This window comes from Manacus vitellinus, unplaced genomic scaffold (assembly GCF_001715985.3).
Source record: "Manacus vitellinus isolate BGI_N305 unplaced genomic scaffold, ASM171598v3 scaffold_35_pilon, whole genome shotgun sequence".
Classification (NCBI taxonomy): domain Eukaryota; kingdom Metazoa; phylum Chordata; class Aves; order Passeriformes; family Pipridae; genus Manacus; species Manacus vitellinus.
The window spans coordinates 6,896,333-6,917,559 of record NW_021940498.1 but is presented as its reverse complement, the minus strand read 5'-3'; the positions used below and the strand labels follow the sequence as shown (position 1 = coordinate 6,917,559).

The window sequence follows — 21,227 nt, the reverse complement described above, 5'->3', positions numbered from 1 at the left end:
AAAACCAAAATCAAAACCCAACCAAAACCCACTATAGTAATTATTTTCTTTAATGCACTATATACAATTCCTATTTTTATAGCTTCATTCATGGATTTTTTAACTACTGAATACTGAAAAATGTGAGGATTTTTGGTGGGAAAAGACAATGCATCTGTATAAATTATTCACAATGTACTCCATGCTCATATAAATTTGCCTTCACTGGTACTACATTCAAATTTAGATTTGTCTAATGTTCACCGACTTAATCTAATTTTTCAAAGACTGTACCAAAAGTTTTACTAATGTTTGGTGTGGTAGATTAACTCTGATATGCATAGCAGCATATTTGCATCAATAAGGTTTTAGCAGTAAATTATACTGCTAGAAGATTTGGGTTAGCTACATTGGATTAAGGTAGAAGGTTGTTACAGTTGTGATTTAATCATCTTGCAATTTTCAGTATTTTTATCTGTGGCTATAAAATCTGAATTTGTATTACCTCTCTGTATGCTTTATGTTGCCTATTCCTACCATTAGTGTAACAGATGCTCTTTAGGTTCCCCTATTACTTTGGTTAATTGAGGAACCATTACTGCTATTACAACCTTGAGCCACCCAGACAGTATTTCTTTACACATACCAGTAGTGCCATTGTCAAATAGTTTGATAATTGTTTTACCACTGAACTCACACAGCAGCTGGCCATAGAGAAAAATTATTTTTTCCCTTATAGCATTAAGAGTCACATCTGATGAACATTCTCATCAGATGGTATTGTTGATTTTTCTTCTGATAAAGTAAATTATATTGTAGGATGAGTAAATGCCTTTTTCATCTGTAATTTTTATTTGCATTATTTGGAAGGAGGAAAACTCATAACTTGTTTTTTTTTTATGATTTTATAATGTCATCGAAACTGTGAGACTGGCAATAAAGAATCTAAATTAGTGATTCATTCTGTTAAGATGTGTTATATCGCTATTATTTATGTCAGTAATGGGAGAATTAAGCTGCACTCTCAAGCATCTCTGTTTTCTTCATGACCATTAGAATTTTATTTGGTTTATTTACAAAGAAAAATTTAAACTTGGGGAAAAATTCGCAAATTCTGTAACACCAAATTAAAACATACTTCATTCAGAAGCATCTTTTAGGAAAGCACAATATACTTTACTGTTATGAGTACATGCATAATAAGTTGTCTTTTGCGTTTTCAGAGTTGAGGCCTAATTAAAATACACCACGGCACCCTTAAAAAATTATTTTCAGTGACAAAAAGTTCCAGTATTTGCTATTTTTCACAACCTTTCAAATTTAGCCCTGTCCCAGTCGTTAAATTTTACACAGGCAGGTAAATGTAACTTTGTAAAAATAATCCTTCAAAATATTAGGGACTACTGATAAAAAATCTAGCTTTACTGGTTTATAGCAAGACCACCTCCAGTTGAAACTGTAACTTTTTTTTTTTTCTCTTTCCCAGACAATAAGGAGAGCTATGGCTTTGGTGTTGAGTTCCAAACAACGTACTGAAATTATAGACCCATTTTCCAGGCAGAGCTAGGCAGGATGACAAAGACATTCTCACGTCGCATGAAGACGTTTCTCTAGCGGACTTTGTCTCTCCCTGCTAAACCCCACTTTGCCACAAAATGATAGAAACCTCTTTTAAAAACGCTGTGAGTCAATAGAAATTTCTGAAAGATGAGTTCATGAGAAAAAGGACACAGTGGTGCTTGGAAATATTGATCTGTGTAATGATTACTGACTTGGTCTGATTTTGTAAGATCTGTATCAAATGATATTTGCCTATGTTTGCTGTGCTATGTGAACTCTGACAAGGACAGCAGTATATTTGCATTGTCTGTACATCAGTAAGGTTTTAATAGTAGATTATATTGTTGGGAGATTTAGTTTAACAAAACTGGAATAATGTAAACGAATATTATGGTTGTCATTTAGTCATCTTGCAATTTTCACTATTTTTATCTGTGGTTATTAAATTAACATATTTAATTATTTGTTCTTAACATTGCAACAAAAACAGCCTCAAAGTCTACAATTATTTTAGTCAACTTAACAGTTAGAAAGATTTAATGATTTAATGATTTTTACGATTATTATTTCTAATAATTAAAGGTATGGTTTTAGGTTGTTTTGTTTTTCTTCATTTAAATGATGATGAACATGAGATCTGTAATTTTTTTCCTGTGCAGAACAATATGAGAACATTGGAGTGGCTGTATTAGATAGGAAAACACCACCATCTAGTCCAATTTCCTTTACAACCAGATGAAAAATAGAATACATAAAGTTTCCCTTGTTCACTCACCCATTTTTCAACTCCAGAGCCTAGAAACTTTCTGCATTAGTGACTGTATTCACATCATTCACTTTTTTCATGTCATTTCTAATTTAATTTAACTGCTGCCACCTCTCTCTCCAGCTATCTCTTTTCCAAGGTGAAGAGTGCTAGTCTGTTTAATCTCTCTTAGCACAGACACCATTTTCAAAGACCAGCCATCCTTCTCATTTTTTTTTTCCCCCATATCTATCATATTTCTTTTTCCTGCTGGATTGCCAGAACTCCATGCAGGATTTCCAAAGCAGAGGTGCAGTATTAAGCATGCAAGGCACACCCTAAGGTACAGTCCTTAAGGGACGCCACAGACTTACAAAAGGACAAGGCAATGATTTCTGTTTGGGTTTCTACTTCTCTCCTGCCTTTCTGTGTCATCACTGAATCCTGACTTGTTGGCGAAGAACTTGCTGCAATGATCCAACACCTCTTTGCAAAGTATCAGCAGCAGCTCTTTCAGATCTCACATTCACTGTTCCTGTGTGTAGAGTTGAATTGGTTTTCACTTTTAATACTTTCATTAGGTTGCTTCTGTAACTGTGCATTGCAACTGTATGAAATTTCTAAGTTAGTTAAATATCACATGCCCAGAATGGTCATGTTTTTTTTGCCTTGTGGCCTCTCCCTGCACATTACAATCCAGCTCTTTCTCCTCCTCTCTCTGCTTGGTAGTTGTCCTTTCTCTTCAGCAAAAGGCAGGAGTGCTGTGGGGCCAACTGACTGTGTCCATGACAAACCAGGGCCCTATGGGGCTTGTTTCCTTGGGGTGAAATAATTAATCCCACTTCAGGTAGCAAATGAAAGATTTCTGTACTCCTCATAGTCTTGAAATCATAGAATCATAGAATTATAGAATCATAGAACCAGTTGGGTTGGAAAAGACCTCTGAGATCATCAAGTCCAACCCTTGATCCAACAGTGCTGTAATTACCAGACCATGGCACTGATGTCACATCCAGTCTCATCTTAAAAACCTCCAGGGATGGAGAATCCACCACTTCCCTGGGCAGCCCATTCCAATGGCTGAGCACCCTCTCTGGAAAGAAATTCTTCCTAATATCCAACCTAAACCTCCCCCAGCAGAGCTTTAGACCGAGCCCTCTTGTCTTGCTGATGGTTGCCTGGGAAAAGAGACCAACCCCCCCCCGGTTCCCCCCTCCTGTCAGGGAGTTGCAGAGAGTGAGGAGGTCTCCCCTGAGCCTCCTCTTCTCCAGGCTGAGCCCCCCCAGCTCCCTCAGCCTCTCCTCACAGCACTTGTGCTCCAGTCCCTTCCCCAGCCTTGTTGCTCTTCCCTGGACCTGCTCCAGCCCCTCCATGTCCTTCCTGAACTGAGGGGCCCAGAATGGACACAGTAAATGCCTCAAGTTATTTTACAAGTGGCTTGTGAAAACAGAACTACTGGACAAGGAGGGGTAGGGAGGGATTGTCCCCTTTAGTCTGTGAAGGAAAAATACACATAATCTCTGGTAGACTTCTACAAATACGCTGACACTGAAAATTATGAATCTTTCCTAATTTTATCATAAAAGTGATTTCAAATGTTATATGAAGTGCAAGGTAATCATGCATTTTTGATAAATACTCTCAGAACTTAAAAGATGAAATGGGAATGGGGATTCAGCATATGAGTACATAGTTTTAATCTGTTTTAAAGTTCTGTCATAAAAATACAATTGTACTACTGCTGTCTAGTAGCAGTACTGTTTAACATTACCTACTATGGTACTTCAGATGTTCAGATATATACTTAGAAAATGAGTAAAAATTTCAAGTCCCATTACTTTTTCTTTCTTTGAAGCAGGTTCTGTGGACACTTCAGACAGAAATTGGGCCTTATCTTAATATTCACACCTTATCAAAGTTGTGAAGTGTTACATAAAATGAGCAAATAGAGTAAATGTATGATAAGTGCATAACAATATAAATGCTTTAACCTTATCATGAAAATTATTTATCTATAATAACACAGACTGGGTGCCACGAAAAAAGAACAAACCAAAACCCCTCATTTTTGTTCTACTTGTCTCAGTATGCAATGAGTAAGTGAAAAAAAAAAATCAAATTAATGGAATATTTGGGCACGATTAAGCCACAGTGCCTTCTACACAACCTTCCAAAAAAACTTTCTTAAATAAAGTTCAAAGAATGAGGTTTAGCTCTAATGTTAAAAATGTTCCTAATCTCCTAAAGACACACATGCATTTGAATTAAAAAACAGATGCAGCTTCCCTGATTTCCATGGGATTGCTCATTCTGCACAAAGTGCCCAAGTTTGCAGGGTCAGGCCGGTATCTGCAGCCTCATTAATGTCATCTGCCCAGAAGACAAAAAAATCCTATCACAGGAGAGCACTTAGCAAAGTGTTAATGTTGAGAATATCCTGTGTGATTACCCAGTCACAAACCAGTTCAATTCATATGCAGTTATAGTGGATGTTTAATGTCAGGTAGAACTGATGAAAAGTTCTTAAGCTTTAAGTACAGGCCAGTCAAAAAGACACCACCTGTAAAGTTTAGACCAAATAACACTCTGCTGGATTGCAGGCCCCGTTCTTTCCAGTGCCTTTGCCCTACTATGTATGTAAGTGGTGCTTCCAATGCAGCACAGCTCTACTGCTGATACATCATTTTCCTTTGGATTGCTGAAAGAATAGCTGTGGAATGCAGGCAGGATTAGTTCACGTGCCTCTGCAACAGTTAGTGGTCATCACGTATTTTGTGGCACTTGCTGCCACAGCCTCCAAAACCCTCACGTTTTTCTGTACTACGCGGTTTTATTTCTATGTTTTTTATCTGTATTTTTCTTTCACTAAGACACAATGCAATGCAAATAGAGTAATTAATGCTAATGAAACATCGGAGGATAAAACTGGGATCTTAAATTGTAAGCTGTTGATGGAAAGAATAAATTTCTTGACATGGGTCAATTCACTACAAATCAAATAAATAAAAGGTTTTTTTGACAGAAAAGGAGTGTCCATTCTCACAATAATCATTTTGGGAAATTCCATTTACTACATTCGCCAATAAATAAATCATCCATAGTTATTTTTGACCAAACTCTGAAGTTAGAAGTAAGGTTTTAATTGATGTTCAGGACTAATAAAGCTGATTTTTGGAACTCTCAGCTGACCAAGGCTAACTCTGAGAATATCTGACTGCCATTTTAATTTTTCCCTTTTCCAGAAGACATACTTTTAACATACTGTTAATATTGTAATATGGCTAAAATAACTGCCCTTTTCCAACATAAGTCTTTTGAACACAGTACAAATGACCCTCTTCCAACCCTTACAAAGAGAATTAAAATAGCTTTTTGAAGCTTTGAAAAGCCATATACTGAAGGATTCCAGCAACAGATGAGGAAACCTACAACTGTAACACTTCTAAACGTTTGTGTGCCTTTTAAAAAATTATATTATATTCTTTCTTAACTTGAATCCTTTGATTATAATTTGTTTGGAAGAGAAGATGACCTAGATTTTCACGTGTGATATTAAATGTAAAACTTAGATCTTTTCAGGAACCTATCTCAACTGGAGGCTTGCAAGTCCTAGTGCAACATCAGGTATCTGCTACGGCTACCATGATATAAATCCTAAGGATGAATTGAATAAATCAGAACAGAATAGAACAGAATGGAAAAGTTTTGGTGGAAGAGATCCACAACAATTATCTACTTCAGCTGCCTGGCTGCTCCAGGCCTGGCAGGTAAAGCACCTTATTAAGGGCATTGTCCAAATCCTCTTAAACACTGACATGGCTGGGGCATCGACCATCTCTCTCTCCAGGAAGCCTGTTCCAGTGTTTGACCACTCTCTTGGTCAAGAAATGTTTCCTGATGTCCAATCTAAACCTTCCTTGGTGCAGCCCTGAACCATTCCCATACCTCCTATCCTGGATTCCAAGGAGAAGAAATCAGCACCTCCCTCTCCATGTTCCCTCCTCAGGAAGGTGTACAAAACAACGAGGTCAGCCTTTTTTTCTCCAAACTAGACAAACCCAGGGTTCTTATCTGCTTCTCAATTTGATTAATTAATGCCAATTTTGACTCACAATGAGTAGGTCAATTACAATATGGGCATATCCCCAATACTTCCACAGGTAAATGACTTCTTTTTTAAAACCAGGTAATCAATAATAAAAGTGGTATAAATAAAAAGTGAATGACAATAACAAAAAGTGTGAAAGAGAAATACAAGGTGGAAATGGACAAAAATGGGGAACTTAGAGAGGTTACTATGCACAGAAGAAGCCACTAATTTTCTTTCTCTTGTCCAGCTTTGTTTTTCCTGTTGCCTTCCCCTGTTTAGCCAAGCACACACCAACTCAATTTTAGACACTTTTGATTTTAAATACTAATTAAGAGTTTCCTTTGGGTTCTCCACTAAAGTTTCTGAAAGCATGAAGAACTAGCAGCATCATTCTTATAGTCATCAAGTCAAAAGAGAGAGAAAGAAGGGTTTAAGATATGTCCAATGCTACAAAACCCAAATCAGATGACCCCCAAAAAGAATGGAGACTGTGGTGTGTATGATCTCTGTTTAAAGCACATGCTAACTGTTGAGCAGGTTTAATTTTCATTTACATTGAGATACAAAACTGTGGTTTAGGCTTGTGTTTGAATACTGAACTAAGCTCAAATGCTGACGTGCCTCTACCTACCATCGATTAAGAGAATTTTTCACAAAATCATTTAGTATGTTACAATTTTGAAAGTAGTTCAGATTAGGAACCAGGACAATGGCTAACAGGGTTAGTAGACTGCAACATAAGACAACTCAGACATACTTTCAACAGTAAAAAAAGTGAAAAAAAAATAAACCCTAAAAATATTTGAGCAGCATTAACATCCAAAGCCCCCAGATCTGCTCATTGTGTTCTGTCTTCAGAACACAGCTTAACAGTTCATCACTATTCTAATAAAACACACACATTAGAAAATGTTTTAGACTGACTATTGTGTACATTATTAAATCTGTTGTTATATACATGTGCATGCACGCATTGCCCATAAAACAGAAGGAAAAGTTTCCTCCCCTTGAACTTTCACCATGTTTTTAATTTCTCTGTAACGCTGCAAATACAACAAGAGCAAGATGTTTCACGCTGCATACAACCCATCTATTTTATTATGATGTGGTAGGCAACCCCACACTACTATGAATTCCTGTTGTGTATGAGTTATTCTCCCAAATGTTTATTTGGTTGAGTGGGATTTAAAATTATGCAGAAATCCTACAGTCCCCTCGGATTTCACAATAAATATAGAGAATTCCGCATGGGAAACCAAAACTAAAATCTCTGAGTGCCACAGCAGCAATTTGCAGCAAATCTTTCCACAGAAATGATCTGGTAAGAATTAGGGAATACTACTCAAAAGCACCAGGCAGTGAAAAGGTGGAGATTTCCATTACACAAAAGCAATTAATACAGTTTCCCACACTCATGCTATAATACAGGGACTTAGGATAACAACAACAACAAAAAAGTCCCATAGGGACTGGGAATCTATAAAACCCCTCACAAATTACTTGGCACAAGGTCTTGTGGTGGAGGAGATCCAACCTGATTGTAATAAAAGACTAATTTCTTCTCAGTGTTACTAACTTCAAAATATTTGGAACAGATGCTTCAGAGATGAACTGGAGGGATAGGGCTCTGGAATTAAACAACCCTTAAAAACTTAAATAACCCAGGTCTGCTATTGTTTTCTAAAACACACAGCTTATCCAAAAACCCCCCCGAAACAACAGACAACCTGACATATGGATGTCCACATACAATAGCAACCCAGCATTCACAGCAACAACACTGCATTGTAGGGGATAAACAAGTTCAGGATTGATGGCACTAATTGTGTCAAAGAATCTCAAAGTGTGCCTAAGAATGCAATTCAGCCCAGTAGCAGAGAGGATTCCTGCACTGGAGACAGTAGTTGAGTCAAACACAAGAGTCAAAAATATTCCTCTTAGATCTGTATTGAAAACTACACAAAAAAAAAATTAAAATTTGGAAAGGCTTTGCATATTAATTTTCTATGAGGTTCCCATTCTCTAACCAATTAATACAGTTTTAAAAGCTAGCTTCTCTCAAGTATGTCCAGGGACCTGATCTGAAGTCAATGCTAAAGTCCATTATGGCACTTTGAATTCATTAAAATGAAACTTGTCTCTCCTCTGTAGGGTGCTGAATGCACTGCATGACCTGATGTGTATGCAGTAGAGACTTGTTAGCCACAAGAAAAGAAGTATATAAAAGAAACAGAAAAACAGAATGTCTTCCTTAAATTGTCAGTCTTGGGGATTTTCCTTTTTTTTTTTTTTTTTGACATATTCCCATAAAGATTTATATTCTGCCCTTTGTTGTCTGGGATCCTTGTCTCTTGCTCCTTACAGTGGAAAAGGAAATTGTACATTAACGTAAATTGCTACTCCTGATATTTCTTTCCCTCGACTGATGGTTTTCTATTACAGGCTTGCAGAATTCAGACTGGAAAGAAACCCAAGCATCTTGATTGAAAGGATTTGATACATTCTTTTCAAATTCATGCTATCTAAATCACAGCAGGATGACTTGTAATCAAAGTTTTTCAAAAAGAACATAAATTTGGGGAAAGGGAAAAGGCCATTCAGCCCATTGCAAGTCATCTTGGTTAACACAGTTCTTCCAGAATAGTATCTCTCTTCTTCTTTAATGACCCCAGTGCCTCCAATTCCAAACTAGGCTCAGTAGGCTATTGAAAAATTGTATTTCTCTTTGAGTGAAAAGTACTTCCTTGTGTTGGTTCAGAATTTCATTTTTTTCAGTCACTTCCATTTCTGCCTTCCCCTTCAGTCTTTTATGCTCAGCCCAACAGCGAGTCAAGTGTTATTGAATAAGGTTTTCCACCCTGCATTTCTGAGAGTAGATGAGTTTGTAATTCTCTCTTTTGCTCAATTTTTACAACAACAGCAACAAAAAAATGAACTCAGCTGTGATTAGGTACAGCCACTTATGATACCCTAGACTTCAAACCAGACTTCTCTCCCACTTTGTTCCTTTTACGGTGTGTTTTAAGCTAATCTTTTAAAACATTGGTATTCAGTTTTTGTTCACCTTTTTTCACTTCCCCTGTGTTGACTCTGCTTCTCTGCACCCAGTGTGACGGCCACACTGTAGCAGAATACTGACCTTAAAAGATTTATGGGTTAGGGGTATGATTTTGCAATTTATTTCGATGCTCAAAAAAAAAAAAAAAAGATAAAAAATTACCTTAAGAATACCCTTTCTGGCATTCAGTATCTGAATAACCTCACATGCAAAAATTTATAGGTCAGATTAAATAATCTCCAAAGTCACTCTCTGTAGATTTTGCTTTTATTTTATTGTTCTGGGGAATGCTGTAGCTTCAAGTTTTACCAAGGTCATCTTTCATCCAAAAAAATTTAATATAATTAGTATCAATTCTGCATTTTGTGAAGCTCACACTGGAAGTTATTAACTGTGTTTCAAGTGGAATGTCAGAGAAACGAAGGGCAGAGAGAGTAATCTTTTCAGCTTCAAAGGCACAGTTGATGACTTGAGTTCACTGGTAGTGAGAAAGACGTGCATTTTTTATTAAAGGTGTTAGCAATGCATTTGAAACTATAAGCATTTTTCTCTCTTTTTTCTGTCCCTTCCTCATTTTTAGAACTTGGAGCTGCTTCAGTCTTTTTTTAACATCCCACATGGCATTGCTTCAGTTGTCCTTGTTGTTAACTCTAACGATATTTAGTTGTATACTTTTGCTTTTAACTTCATCAATACTCTGACAGAACAGAACTTGCCAAAATCTGCCTAACACAGTAATATAAAAAAAATACCCCAAACACAAAGATATCAGTTTTTGCTGCTATTGTCTTTAAAATACCATAAACATCTCTCTAAATAAACTAAAATTGTTAGCCTTGTGATCTCATACAAATACAGCAACAGCGAAACACATTCAACAGAAACTATTATTCTAATCTTTCTCCCTGCTATAAGAAATGCAATGTTTCCCTTAATCCCATAATTGAAGATACACTTGACAACACCTTTGAAACAAACCAAAGCAACTAAAAGTCTTAACAAGATCCCAAAGATCATAGGCTCATTTCTTTCAACTGAAGTCCAAGAATAAATTTAGAAGCTTATTTTCATAGCCTTCTTTACACTACATATTTACCTTTGAGAAGAAAATACATGTGGATTGTAAAGCCTTTTTACTAGGGAATGGTTTAACAAGAACCAGTCTTCGGTTGTTAACCTCAGAGAAATTTAACTGAGAAGGCTCAAGCCTGCAACGAGGATATTTAAGGGCTGAAGAGATACACCCAGGGGAATTGTGGGTTCCCCATTTCCTTAGGCCCTAAATTAAGTCCACATGTGTTCTGGTGGAAGCTCTAATAAAATAAAGGTTTCTGTGCCTCCTTGTAGATCTATAGGAGTGGAAACCATACAAAAATTTAGGCTAACTGACCCAGCAGGTCCCTCTAGACTTAGCAGCTCACAGATGTTATCTATGAATAGCATACCAATAGTATATAGTCCCATACACATAGTCCCAGTCAAAATTAATGAGCTTATGGATATGTAAGGTTTTACTTGGAAGAGAGGAAAGTACTCTCCTGCAGAGAAGTACTTCACATACCTGCAGGTCACTGTCAAGCTTATGGGGCACTGCAGGTAGCACTGACAATACAATAAAAACAGCCTGTCTCTCTTTGGACTGGAAAATCCAGGCACATCCAAACTTCAAAACTAGCTGTCATCTAGATGGGATAAACTCACTTTGCCAATTTGCAAGCCAAACTGCTCTTAGATCTGGAAATGCTTGATTCCAAAAGTCCCTTGAAACCAGCAGAATTCTAGCTTTTAAAGCAGCAGCTATGAACACGTAACTTATTATTATTATTATTGTTATTGTTATTATTATTATTATTGTTATTATTATTATTGTTATTTTGAAAGTCACAAGACTTTTAAGCCTGAATAGACTATGAAGTTAGTGCACATAAAAGAGGTTTCATGCCTTGTTTACATCTGAATGTTGAAAATCACTGCAACGAGGTCACGACTGGCTAAAGGTCAGGTGGAAATGGTTACAGTCTTGAGCACACACTGACTCTGATGCTACATCTTGCACAGAGGTGGTGACACTGATGACTTCAGTCCTTCCCAAGGACTTTTTCCAAAGGCCTGTGCTTCCCTGCTAGTTACACGTGCAGGCTGAGCTGCTGAGGGGTGCTAAGACCCTCCAGACTGTGGCACCCGAGGGAAAGTCTCAGGATGAATTCCGAGCGAAGGATGCTCTTTGCAGGCAGACAGCCTGCTTCCAGCAGAAGGGGCTCTTAATTTGGAAAATCTCTCCTACTGCCAGCTCACAATAGAGACTGTTAGACTGCATAATTCATATGCAGCACCAAAAAAAAAACCACCCCAGTGTGATCAGAGCTTAGGTTAGGAATGTTTGAATTCCTGACGCATTGCTGAAGCCTCTCTGGAGCTCAGCTGTATAATGGAATCTTTATCAGACCATCAACCAATTGTGATACTTATCTGTACAGCGTTGCATTTTGGGTTAAGTGATAATTCATCAAGGCTGGAAATCATTGTGTACTTTTTAAGTTGCCTACTTCATTACTGCGAGCTGACAGCTGGATGGATTTGTTAGCACTAGAAATATTTGTTCCAGACACAAAGAGCAGGTTCCTAATATATGATATTATGATACTTTCTTTCATGTATTCAGCATGCCTGTAGTGTAATCTGTGTCTCATTTATGATATTCATTTACTTGGCAAACTATTCAGATTATGAAATCCATCTTTATTTGTTCCAGAATGCAACAGCCTCATTTCATGAATAATATGACCAAATAACATATAATAATGACGACAGTCTTCATCTTACATCATAATAGCTGTTAAGCAGAGAAAATTGCCATTTTCTAAATGGCACAGTTCTTTGCTTAAGTCTGTAAAAGGTAAAAGCTGAAAAGCACAAGTACTTTTCATGGCTGTCGAGGCAACTATCATCATGAGGGTCATGTTGCCAGAATTTTTGTTTGGGGTGAGACTGCTTTAATGCTGTGCATGTTGCCTGGAGGATTACTCTTGGGTTCATAGTACAACTAAAAAACATCTTTTAAAAGTACTTGAGGACTGGCAATTCCACACAGAAACACTTGGTTCTGATTTTGGTCTGCTCACAATAGACATCAGGATACTTCCATTTTCTAGCATGTAGCAATAATACAGTTTCTTATTTAGTTTCACACTGCATGAAAAAGTACCTCCTTTCATAACCACATTCTGATGCCACTTAGTGCTCTGTTGTCTTATTTCCTCTAAGACACAGGAAGATATCTTCTGTGGATGTACCAACACCCACAATTCCTAACCTTAACTTAAATAAAAAAAAAAGGAAAAGGTTATTTTCAGACTATGTTTGTAGAGCCTCTTGCTTGGAGCTGGTATGTTTTTGGTCCATGATCACCATGCATGTGAGCATGTACTGTTTGTTATAATTCTAATTCTCTGTGGACACACTTAGAAGTCTGTAGGAATCCAGCCAATAAAGTAGGAAACTGCTTTATTTTGGTTTTGTTTGTTTGTCTATTTTGCCTTGTTGGGCTTTTTTTGGGGTTGTTTGTTTGTTTTGATTTTTGTTTGGTTTGTTTTTTTTTGTGGGTTTTTGTTTGTTTGTTTGGTCTTTTTTTTTTTATTATTATTGATTTGGTTTGTGGGTTTTTTGTTGTTGTTTTGTTTTGTTTTGTTTCTGGGTATGTGGGGCTTAAGGAAGGGGTTTAATTTATTTTTTTCCCAAATGACATTGTAATAAGGCTTTTCCTGGCTCTCTGTCTATCAGATCTAAAAACCAAAGAGTTTTTTGAGTCAGAACAGATGCTAGAATCTCCTCTGTTGATCTTAATTTTGTGAGCTCTGAGAATTTGCAGCATTAATTGTACCACGAAGCTTGGCCAGTGGGATGAAACCCAAATTAAATGTTGCTTTGGAAAAGGAACTAATACTCTGTTACCCTTAAAATGGGCACTGTGGGCTACTAAGCCTCATGAAAACATCACGGTAGAATTTAAGAAACTCCAAGTCCTGTTCACAACAGCCATATTTTGATATAAAAAAAGAAAAATTCAACTATTCGATCTTAAAACAACTCTCAGATCTTGCCATCTCTCTGCTTGCCCGGCACTCTGGGTTTCTGCTTTGGGTTTGTCCTCCTGGTTACAGAGAAGCCAAGACTTGGCTCCTGTCTGCTAATGAGCTGAGGCCAGGTACGAACAAAGCTGTGGAGTTTTCTTCCAATGTCAGAGCCCTTGGCAGCAGAGAGAACATGGAAAAGGAGGTAGACAGGGCTGCACTCCTGCATCTCCTCTCTGCACCTGTTAGTAGTGGATCTTGGGAAACTGGGCACCATTTCTCTTCCTGGTCTCCTCTATTTAGCCCATCCAAGAGCCAGTGAATGACAGGGTGCTTTCCACCCCTGGCTGCAGATGCTAGGGAAGGTTTTCCAGCTGCTCCTCGGTTGGAGCCTGCAGATGTTTCACCTGTGGAACAGCTCTGACCAGAGGCAGCCCAGTTTCAAGTCCCAGGGAAAGAGGCTTGCAAAACAGGTTTGTGATTTCATCATGGTCTGACTTAGGTTTACTGTGATTTGTTAACACATCATCTAAACAGCTGAGAAACAAGAAGAATGGAAAAATAATTGTAATGAAAGAAATCATTATAAAATCGTGAAATGGCCATTCTTGAAAGGTGGTGCTAAAGGCTTACTTGAATGTCTAATGGGAAAAAAATGATCTGAAGAACTGTTGGTTTGAATCTCAGATTGTTTGGCCTCCTGAAAAATCTAGACACTGGATATACCAGGTGTAAAAGCAGGGAGAAAGAAGAAGTAAAACCCAGAAAGTTGTAATTTTCTTACCCAGCTTGAATAAAACTAAACACAAATTGGGTTTTATGTTACTGCTACAGAAGCACTTGGCTTGTAGCTCACTGTCATAGGCAACTGCTTTTAACGTTAGACAACCATCATTTTTGTTATCAGAGCTGAATGCAAGTAAGCATACACAACTATATTTAAGGTACAAGTCTGCCCTTATCTTCCTTGCCCCTCACAGCTTATCCTTGCTTTGTTGTTTCTTTCTTTGTCAATGTCTCAAAGTGCCAAGTTATATTAATCAGATTATGTGAAAGAAAAATGAAATCCCATGGAAAGAACTGGCAATGTTTAGCATTTTTGGATAGGAAAAGTATATGAGGACTACAAGTACTGTCCAAACAGTTTCTGCATTTAAGCCATAAAGAAATAGTTATTCTAGTAGGGTTATATAGTAGTCTATATTTCTTAATATAGACTTCAAGGTAAAAATAGGAAATAAGAAAGCAATGTAATTTTTTAGCTAAGATGGTTGACTTTTATACTATTAAACAGAAATATTCACAAACTAAGGTCTCAATAGTTTTCAAAATTATTACATCCTCAAACTCTTCCTTCCACCACCGTAAACTCTTCTTCTAAATTTAGCTCCAGAGATCTCCTTTAAGAAATCCTTATTTTATACCAGAGCCAAAGCCAATAAAAGCAAAGTGGGTTATAATAAAGCAGGGATTTCATTCACATATAAATGTGTACATTCGCTGGCTTTGTGGTCACCCTGACAAATAAACTCTTGAACTTCACAGTGCAGCTGCCTGGGAGCAGCATCATGTCTCTGCTGTACACAACAACTTCTGGAGATGCTTTTAGGCATTTCTGTATAGAGCTTTAAACATTCTGGTACAGTCATACAAGTGAGTCAGCTGAGGCTGAATCACTCTGATATGTGCAATGAACAGAATGGATCTATCTTTTGAGCTTGGGATATTCTTGCAAAATTAATTTTGCACCTATTTTGGAGCTGTTGGTGAGATTTCAATCTTCAGCAATAAGAAGTCAAAATAAACAAGTTTTATAACCTCTTTGACTTTTTTTTTTCCCCTCTCCTTGTCAGGAATAAGACTTAAATAAAAAAAAAAATTGTTCTGTCTGTGTGTGGGTGATTAACATAATGCCAGCCTGTGGGAGGGTTTTATGTACATTTGTGTACACAAGTATTTTTACCTCTGTGAATCCAGAAACACAGAGCTGTTCTGACTTGAGGTGGTTTCTCTTGGACTGTTAATCACATGCCCTCTCCACCTACAGGACTTTGAAGTATTGGAATGGCATCATCTAAATTAACTTTATACTAACAAAGAATTTTTCCAGTGGAGGTATCCCTTATTTCACTATTAGGAGCAAATCCACAATCCTCCTGTGCCTCTTTCCAGTCCTAAAAGGGAAAAATAGCGTGGATCCATGCACAGCTTTCACAAATAACATTACATAAATCTGATAGAAAGACAACTACTCACACAGTGTATAATTATTCTTTCAGCAGTCCTCCAGATTTGTTTCTTCTCATACATTTTATTCTCATTTTGTCGTACATTCCTCATCACGGTTATTAGGCTTTAAGATACCCTTGACAAATATATAAAGGGCAACACTCTTCACTGGCATCAAATTATATTTAGATTTTTTGAGTTAGTAGGTAATGTACCAGTAAAAGAATAATTAATTCCTGAAGGACTGAGCACAAAGGCAAGCATACGTGTGTCTGAGAAAGTGAAAAGTTTGACTGAATAGGAAGTTTATGAATTATCATGCTGTCATCCAACTGGATCAGCAGCTTTTTTCATGCTGTTTACTAAATGCCATGCAAATTAAGACAGCAATGGATCACACGGTTCCAGAATTAACTGATGACTTTTGGAGAATTTTTTTCCCCATTAATTCAGGCTTTTGGTAATGAGGAGGTAAAATCACCATAATGCAAAATGCCTTAGATTTACAGATTCTCTTGCCTCTTTATATCCTGTATCATATTCCTGTGACTGGATTGGAGTAACATATCCTCAAAGTGGACTGTGTAAAAGTCCTGCAGAATAGAGGAATGTCTTGTAAAATTTACCTGAGGTGATTCTTAAGTATGAAGGAATAATTTTAGAACAGAATTAGTGAAATCTGTTTATCAAGTTTATTATGTCAGCTATTGGAAATCCATTTCAAAGATATTACTAAATAGATACACTGCCCTATGATCTGGGGCAAACTTCTGTTTCTTTAAGGTATACCCAATAACATAAGACAAAGAGAAATGCTGCTTTCAACAAAAAAAAAAATAGTTTTTAAGGTTGAGAATATATGAATAGTTTCTCAGTTTAATGTCCTTATATATTCCTTCATGTCAAAAATCCTACTGGAATAGGATGAAGAAATGTCAAAGGAAAGTATGTTTATGTGGGACTTTTTGCTCAGCCAACAACAGATACTATTGAAAATCTGCCCCTCTCCAAAATGGCTCTTGTGCCATTTGTACCTCTGCTGTGGAGGTGTTCTGAGAATCTAGACAAGGTTCAGTCTAGTATTTCAGGATAGGAGAACTCTGCCTTCACAGCAGTCATATTTGTTTTATGGGTCCGAGAAAGGAGATGAAGGGACCTAAGGAGAGCATCCTGTCCACTCTGCCATGGGAATTAATGAAAGCCAGGATGAAGGCAGTCACAGAACTTAAATAGCTACATCAGAGTCACTGCCTCCTGTGCATTTACAAAGTGTCTCCACTAAATGCCTTTGCCACTAAATAAGGGGATTCATTTTCCCCATTGAAGTTGGAAAATAACTCTTCATCAGAGTCATATTGACTTCTTTTTCAAAAGCAAAACCAAACAAACCGGTGCCTTCCTCTTCTTTTCAGAACATACCTTTAAATTTTCTGTCCTTGTTTTTTGATCTCTATTTGTGGTCATTTTTCAGTGTGACCCCCCTGGTAGAAATAGCGCTCTAGTTGTCATCCATTGTTGGATAAAACACCAGTTGTTTCAGCCTTGTCCTCATCATTCATCAACAGGATCACAAAATTTCTTCATTTTTGTCTTTCATCCAGCGTATTTCTAAACGTTTTTGTTTTGTTACATTTCTCACAACTTGCTAGTTTCGTTTTGCACCTGGTTTTATGCCCGGTCTCCTGTTTCTTCCCCACCGATCTACTCTACGATTTATGTTTACAGCAACCTCTTGTTTTGACGTTTTCCTGGTGTTTGATTTCTCAGACTGTTAGATAAACAACTTCATTAGTTTATTACACGTGTCCTATCTTTTCCTCTGCATTGGGATAGATTTTCCTTTCGACTCAAGCTTTTCAGGAAACAGATTTCCCACACTCATTTGTCCTTTTGCTTATCTGCCCAAGAGACTGTAACTACCAGTTCCTTGAGGCTGAAGTGGTTTCACCTTCTCAGTCATTTTGCTGGGAAAAGCGAGTGTTTTAGCCATTGATCACCTTCACCCAGATTTCCTTCCTGGACTCTCTCTCAAAGCAGCATCTCTTTGTAACTGTGGCATCAAGTGACATGCATTCTCATATGTGTTAAGAGTTGAGGCTTAGAAGAGAGTTCTCCTGTTTCAGATCTTCCTCTTGGTGCTGGGCACACAAATGATAAAAATGAATGCTTCATAGTAAAGGAAAAGAGGCCCTAAACCTCATGTAGGAGGTAAGACAATGCCTTAAAAACGTGAATACATTACATATACGATCACAACAGTGACATGGTTTAGTTATGACCACAAAACAAACAGAAGAAAACAATTCATTGAGGAAAGAAAAAACCAGCACAGCACACCAAGAACTTTATCCTTCCAGCATGTGAGCCCTCAGAAAGCTGGCAAGTTTCTGGTGCTTGATACAAACCACTCTCTTAGAAAGACATGATAATTCCTGTCATGTTTCTTTTCAGGAAATGTTCTTGCAACCACTCAGACCCATGAGCATGGGACTATTTTCCATGGTCCATCCCTTTTTTTTCTGGAGGAAAGGGATTACTATAGCACTTGTTCTCTTTTTCACTGAAACAACAATATATGTTTTACATTAAAAGCAGTACTAGAGTTTAAAAAATGCAATTACAGGTTTGATGTCAGTTTGTTCATGAAGGCCACAATATTAAAATACCAATGGAGGAAGAAGTTGGGTGATCTGATACTATCACAATCCTTATACACTGGACTTGCAAATTAGCTCAGCTTCTTCTTGCAAGTTAGGTCACTACAACATTTCCAGAAAGAAAAGATTCTGTCTTAACTTTCCTGGCTGGCCTAGTTGTACCTCATCATGTGAACATTGCAGTGTGGTAAATGAATATTATTTCCTCTCCCTTTGTGCAATAAAGCTTTCAAGAGACCACATAGAAAGCTTCTGCCATTTCATTTACCGTGAGAGATGCGTAGCTACCCAGAAGATGATAATCTGTGAAACCTTGCACACACATCTTCCCTATTTAACAAGTTATCTGATCAGTTGCTGAATAAAAGAGTAAAATTAACCTTTATATTTTGCACATAAAGAAATAAAGCATTACCAGAAACATTTGAAAAGCTATAACAGACAAAAACCCAACAGGATGGGGGCACGGAGGGGAGAGAGAAATTTCAGCTTACTTACTCTAGTTCTGGTGAGATAACAACACCCCTAATTTAGGAATACCTTAAACTGTAAAAGGCCAACAAGGGTGATGTAATGCAATGCCTCTGATATCAAGCAAGATTGCAGCAACAGAAATTCCAGTGCTGAGGCACCTATCTTGTTTTAAATGGTAGCACCCAAAATAACCACTCTTAAAAGGTCAAGTTTATTTAAAAATAGCTTGCTTGCATTTTACATTAAAGTTAATTTACTAACCTTAAAAAAATTAAATGCAAATCTATACAAATAATTTAAGTATCCTGTCAAAGTTCACATACACACTGCTAGAGCAATGAAAATATTCAAGGTCATATGAAATCTTTCTTAACCGTGTACCATCCTGGGGCTTATTCCATCAAAGATACATAGCATACATTGAACCAAAATGTTTGAACCCTCTCTTTAGCAATATCTACCCTTCTTAGAAACAAAACCTAAAATTTCCTGTTTGTAATGTGCTTTCCAGGCCATAACAAAGAAGTATACTGTACCTCCGATGCTGGTGGCTGTTGCCGAGGTGGTTGTGCTGGCTGTTAAGGCTACAGTGGTTGTGACTGTTGCAGTGGTAAGGGAGGGGATGACAGTAGTGGGAAGCAAAGTGTTGAAAACATCTGGTGAGTGGAAAAAAAAAAAATAAAATAAAATCATATCATGCAAACAAAGGAGAACCATAACAGCGGTTTAATTTGTAAATACAAGAATGTTGAAAATGACTAAATTAAAACATGATTAACATAAATTATTACAGGTACAGCAGAGTACCTTTAAATTCTTGACATTTATCACTCTCAATTTTTTAGTCAATCTTTGAGCATATGGAATTTAAAACTCTGTTAAAATGACCAAGCTTCCACAGATCTAGAGAGTGACGGTTTAAGTGACAAGAATCCATTTCTTCACTGAGCCATTTTAAATGCCTCATATAGTAGAAACCATACACAGATGAAACATGCTGTGTCAGAGTGGGAGATGAAAAAAACACCATCATGCTAAAATAAACACACACATGTTAACGAGAAATGGCTGTATGTTAAAACACCCACTTTCAGACAGACTCAATGGAGGGAAAAAGGGGAGAAAATGCTACTAACTATAAGAGTTGCTTTTTCCGGATTGCTTTTCTTCTTCCCACACATTTGATTAAGACACAGTTGTCTGCTAAGATCCAGAGCAGAGTATATTTCAAAATCTTTACCCTAATTAGCAGGCACATTCATCTTTCAGTCATCCTTAACACAATTTATTGTTAGTACACACATCAGTATTCCTCTAAAGCAGCTTCAAACTAAAAATCAGAAATTCTAACAGTATTGCTATTAACAAACCCGTGCTTGCAAGTCAGAAAAAATGCACAGCCCTGACGACGACAGTCCTAAAAAACCCTTCAGCTTTTGATCAAGTGCAGGTGTGCCAGGCTTGGGGGCACCACTGCTTCACTGCAGAGGAACCAACAATATCTGTTGCAAAATGCTCCAGTGCAGAGCAGAACATAGCCAGATGTACAGAGAGCAAATCCTTTGATTACACTGCCAAAAGCAATAAAGACCAATAGGACTTTGCTTATAAGGTGATTGCGGGTTTTAAAGAACAAACAAACAAAAGCCCTGAAGAGAACCAAAGAAAAGCACTCCCATGAAGACATAAAAAGCACCTGACATTTTTCAGATTATTTATATCGCAGGTTTAAAAGGAAAGGACTCGTTTCTTGGCAGCTGATGGTGAGTAACCCATTCCATACTGATTTCAGTGCAAATATTTCTGAAGGGTGCTATTCAATGCAATAAAAGAGCCAAAATCTGACCCACAATCTGTCTTCCCTTGCCGTGGAAAGAAATGCAATTGGTCTCTGAGTACCATCAATTCTGACTGAAATCAATGGAAGCTGAAGTAGCTCAGAGCTTTTCAGTATTGGGCCCTACAGAACACACTCCAGACACAGGGTCCTTGTGTTCAGCATTGCATAATTACTCTCTCAAGACCTCAAAGTAGCATACTTACCTTATTTTCACACTGGACGACAGATTATTTTGCAACTTTAAAAGTCTCCTTGTTAGTTAACATCTATAAGTCACCTAAATTTTTCTGTATTCCTCTAGTTTTGATGAACACCAGCACTATAGCCTCTGGAATCTACACTTCTGGGATTTTCCACTTCTGAAGCCTTCAGAAAAGAGCACAAGATCCCTCTTTCGTCTGTTGTACACTGATATTTAATCTATTTCTCACTACAAAATATTCTCAAGCCAGAAAAATTAGAACAGGATTTTAGAAACTCCCTCAGTGTAGCCACATTAATCACCAGGAAAAATGATAATATTAC

At 37.4% G+C, this 21,227-nt stretch overlaps 1 protein-coding gene across 1 annotated transcript in view; it reads right to left on the bottom strand.

The window, feature by feature from the left end:
- Window positions 1-21,227, bottom strand: part of CADM2 (cell adhesion molecule 2) — a 245,512-nt gene that overhangs the window by 25,732 nt on the left and 198,553 nt on the right. Inside the window, exon 10 of the mRNA XM_029961467.1 lies at window positions 19,399-19,518. Coding sequence (XP_029817327.1) covers window positions 19,399-19,518 — 120 coding nt within the window. The remainder of the gene's footprint in view (window positions 1-19,398; window positions 19,519-21,227) is intronic.